The sequence below is a fragment of the Arachis ipaensis genome, chromosome B03 (assembly GCF_000816755.2).
Source record: "Arachis ipaensis cultivar K30076 chromosome B03, Araip1.1, whole genome shotgun sequence".
NCBI classification, from domain to species: Eukaryota; Viridiplantae; Streptophyta; class Magnoliopsida; order Fabales; family Fabaceae; genus Arachis; species Arachis ipaensis.
Genome location: NC_029787.2, coordinates 32,602,277 through 32,606,878, shown reverse-complemented (window position 1 = coordinate 32,606,878; position 4,602 = coordinate 32,602,277). Strand labels below are relative to the sequence as shown.

The 4,602-nt window shown below is 31.4% G+C and overlaps 1 protein-coding gene across 1 annotated transcript in view; it reads right to left on the bottom strand.

Moving 5' to 3' along the window:
- Positions 728 to 4,602, bottom strand: part of LOC107634355 (protein ABHD17B-like) — a 9,682-nt gene continuing 5,807 nt past the window's right edge. The window contains exon 5 of the mRNA XM_016337876.2: positions 728 to 1,074. Coding sequence (XP_016193362.1) covers positions 820 to 1,074 — 255 coding nt within the window. The 3' untranslated portion in view covers positions 728 to 819. The remainder of the gene's footprint in view (positions 1,075 to 4,602) is intronic.

Below are 4,602 nucleotides of genomic sequence, written 5' to 3'. Positions count from 1 at the left end.
AAGAAATGTAACTCCAAATCAAACACCAGTGAAAGCCCTAGCAAAGCACTAGAAAACCCTAGATGGGCACTCCACTTAGCGGTCTCATGTGTGATATTTTTTATTTTATTAGTTTAATAAATATTGAATTAAGTAATAAAGTAAAAAGAAAGTTACATACAAGTGAAATTTTTTTAAAAAAAAGTTATTATAAATGACCACATTTTTTGAAAAATAAAAAGAAAAATCTAGAGATCAAATTTTGTTTCCAATTTTTTTTGTGCACCTTCTAAATATTTATTCAAATGTTATCATAGAAATTTAGATTTAATGGATAAACCATTTGCTAAATGTGATTTTTTTGTTACTTACAAAAAATATAATATTTATGAATTCTTTTTGTCGTATTTTCAAATCATTCAGGGGTTGTTTTGTCGATAACATTTTTCAGGGACCATTTTGTCAAGGACTGAATCATTTGAATATCAAATTGGTAATTAATCCTTGTTTAAAAGTAACAACTTGATGGAAGTTAGTTTAATGAAAAACAAATCAACGAAGTTCTTCTTCTTAATTCACCATTAAAAAAAGAATTGATGAAAGAAAAATAAGAAGGCAAAATAATAGATAAAGTAAATTCTTCATATTAATACTTACCCATACATGAAGATAGTTCTATAGTAGTGTATACTAGAAAGTATATTAAAGTTACATATTATATACAAAAGTGAGAGTTTTATACCTTTTCTAAAGAAGAAAAATCCTACATTGGATCTAACTTTCTTTTAAACCTGGTTCACATACATTTCACACATCCAAATCACAGAAACCAAGCTAACTTTAACCAAATCCTAAACATTTGTTTCGTTTAGATTCATTATCAATAGGATTTTGGGTAACTTGTTCGTTTGTCTCTCCTTTGGTAGTGGGCTTCTCCATGGCATTTAGAAACTTGCGCATGTGCTTGAGGTATTCGGGATAAGCTTCAAGGTCACAATGTCCCCCACCCTTAACCCACAAAGGTTCATATTTTTCCTTACAATTTTCCCATAATTGCTTTCCATGGGTGCAATCAACGACTTCATCACTAGTTCCCTACGTAGAATACATAAGCACACAAACAAAACTACCATTAGTAACATGACTTTAAACAACTTTATCAAAGATTGAAATATCCCACATTGACAAATATCCATGTGTGTCGTAAAGTATTTGTATGGGGTCATCATCAATTCACAAACAGTTGCAACCTAATATTTGAAATAGATATTTTTTATTTTTTATATTTGGGTAATAAAATATAGGTATACACTTGTAGTCTTCTAAATCTAAGCATCACTTATATTGTTGCATTCTAACTATGGATATTACAGTAAGAAAACAAAACCATAATTCCCATTATAGTTACAACTCTATTAATTATTTGGACTTTCCTCCGTTACTGCTTAGAAAAGGAACTAAATATTTGTAAAACATATACTCTATTAGAATAATTGAGATATTACAAAATCAAAATTAATATAGAAAAAGCTTAATGGGCAAATCTTTTGGAAAAATGACACATTTTATTCCTATGCTAAAATTGACTCAAAGTTGCAAAATAATAGAAATATCAATTTGTATACCAAATATAACCATTAAAAATGAATAGGAATCCACATTGATGTTACTGCGATTAGTGGATAACTCATCTAGCAGAGAGAGGAAGCTAGTTGCCAACTGGCATGTTAAGTTAGTTAGACGTTAGAGAGAAGAATTAGTTAGTCAGATAAATGTGTGTAAAAAGTTAGTTAAATTTGAGCTCATTGTAAAGTAGTATTTAATGGTAGAATGTATCACAAAAAACTAAGATTCATCACTCTGAACTTGAAACTCATTTTTGAAACTCAATAAAACTCTACCCCCTGTAGCTATTCTCTCGCCCCCACTCTCATATTCTGTGTCAACTAAGAACATATTTTAACATGGTATGATGAGCATGTATTTGCAGAGATCTATGAGTACCTTATATAAGAAATGATTAATTCGAGTTTTGTGAGTTCTAATTCTTGTGGTTTAAGCCCAATTTTGTTACAAAGAAAAGAACGATGAACCAAGAGTTCTCCATGGCATGCTCCAAAAATTCACAAAGATGAATTCACAAATTTCATCATTTGAAGCTCTCCCAAAAGCAAACCAAAATTTGTACCAAGATCTTTCAATTACTATTTCTTGCACCCTAACGAGAATCCAGGAACAATGTTAACAACAATTGCTTTGTCAACTCATAACTATCACTCTAAGGGCAAGATCTGCTTGCATTTCCATCAAGTTAAAAAACAAGCTCAAATTTATCTATGCTTCATTACCGAAACTAGACGAGAATTATATCACATTCAGTGCTTGGGATAGATGCAACACCCTTGTGATTTCTCGGCTACATGCCTCACTAAATCAAGAAATCTTATGAAATGTGCTGTTGTATGATAATGCATGTGATTAGTGGGAGGAGATGGGGCAAAGATATTTTGAAGAAGATGTATTTAGAGTTACTGAATTGTAGGAAGAAATATTCTCGAGACAAAGAGAGATGTCAATTACATCTTATTTTGTAAAACTTAAATGAGTTCGGGAAGAAATTGAAGAGTTTAGACTGATCCCAGCATGTGATTGCTTTGTCCAATGTTCTTGCGGACTTGGAGTTGTTAGAGAATACAGAAGCAAAAAACGTCGTATACTTTCTAAGGGGACTCAATGATCAATATTTCACAGTAAAATCCCAAATTACCAAATAATGTTAATAAAACCTCTTCCTGAAGTGGTAGCAGCATATTCATTGCTTCTGCAACAAGAAAGACAGTCGAGCCAAGTAGGAGGGCTGAACTCAAAGGTTTTAATCAATGCAGTAGTAAATAATTCAAGAATTGGCTATAGAGATAGAGCAGTTGGGAGTTCGAACTTTGGGAATAAAGGAAGAGGCATAGGTCGTGGAATATTTGGTAGATATAGGGGACAAAATTCTCCAAAGATTTGTGCTCACTACAGCAAAAATAGACACCTCACTGACTCATGTTCCCATAAACATGGGTTCACACATGATATGGAAAGAGCCCAAAAAACAGCAAGCATAAATAGCTTTGAGGTTGCTGAGAACAATGTTAGTTGCAACAAGATTTTAATTCAGCAAAAGGGAAGTCAAGATTTTGAGAACCTGTTTTCAGAAGATCAAAAGAAGGCCTTGGTTGCATTTTTCCACCATCATGCATAGTTTCCTACTCATCCATCATGTGTACTCCAAATCCTTTCCACTTATATACACTCAAATTTTTCTAATAAGTGGATTCTGGACACAAGAGTAGCTGTTCATGTATCATTCTCTTTAAAATTTTTCCAAATCCAAAGAAAGATCCCACCAGTAATTGCTAAACTGTTAAATAGTTGACAAACTGTTTCAACCACATGTGGAGCAAAATAATGAGGGAACAACCTATCACACTATACTATGACAATCAGACAACACTCCATATTTATGTATAGACATTGGTAAGCAGGGTATTTCTTGTAGTGATATAGACATTAATTGTCATATAGTGGAAGGTAAAGCTCCTTCTAATCAGGTGGTTGATGTCCTCACAAAGTCACTTGATCCTAGATTGTTCTCTCAATTACACTCCAAGCTTGGTATGGTAGATTTCTAGATGCCAAGCTTAAAGAGGAATGTTGATGGATAACTTAGCTGCCAAGGAGTGGAAGCTAGCTGCTAGTTGGTATGTCAAGTTAGTTAGACGTTAGAGAGAAGAATTTGTTAGTCAGACACTTGTGTAAGTAGTTAGACTTGATCTCAGTGTAAAGTAGTATTTAAAGGTAGATTGTATCACAAGAACACTAAGATTCATCACTCTAAAGTTGGAACTCATTTTTGAAACTCAATGAAACTCTGCTCGTTTAGCTTCTTTCTCACCCTCACTTTTATGTTTTCTGTCAATTAAGAATAGATTTTAACAACTAGAGTATCAAACCCCTATGAACTAGCTCATTATATGTTACAAAGTATAGATTTTAAATTTGAATTTGAATCATAGATTATGTACAACATCATTTTAGAAAACAAAGTTTGAGAAATACTCTTAAGAAATGTTGTTTAAGTTGTATCTATCCAATGTTTAGTTTGTCATTTTAGTTTTTCCTCCAAACATAAGAAGATAAAGATTAACTCCAGTTTTAACTTTACGGACAAGATGCGAAGATTCTTTTGTTTCAAACAGATGAAATTATATAACTTGAAAATAACGAGAACAAATATCCAATCGATTTTTATTTGTTTTGTACTGCAACCCCGTATAAAATAAAATTACAAAATGATTCATAACGTTTTCAGGGACTGAATATAATTTTTTTTAATTTTTTTTATCGAAAGGGGTTTATATATCTCACAAGCAATGAATAAAATAAACAGAATATTTATTCAAATAATAACTATATGTGACACACAAACTAACAAAAAATATCATGCTTAAATCGACAAATACTATATAACTTTTTTATATAAACACACTTTTTTCTATTTTTTAGCAATGAATATAAATTTAAATTTTAAAAAATAATCAATTCAAAATTTTAATAAATCTTAGTTTCCATGCTTTT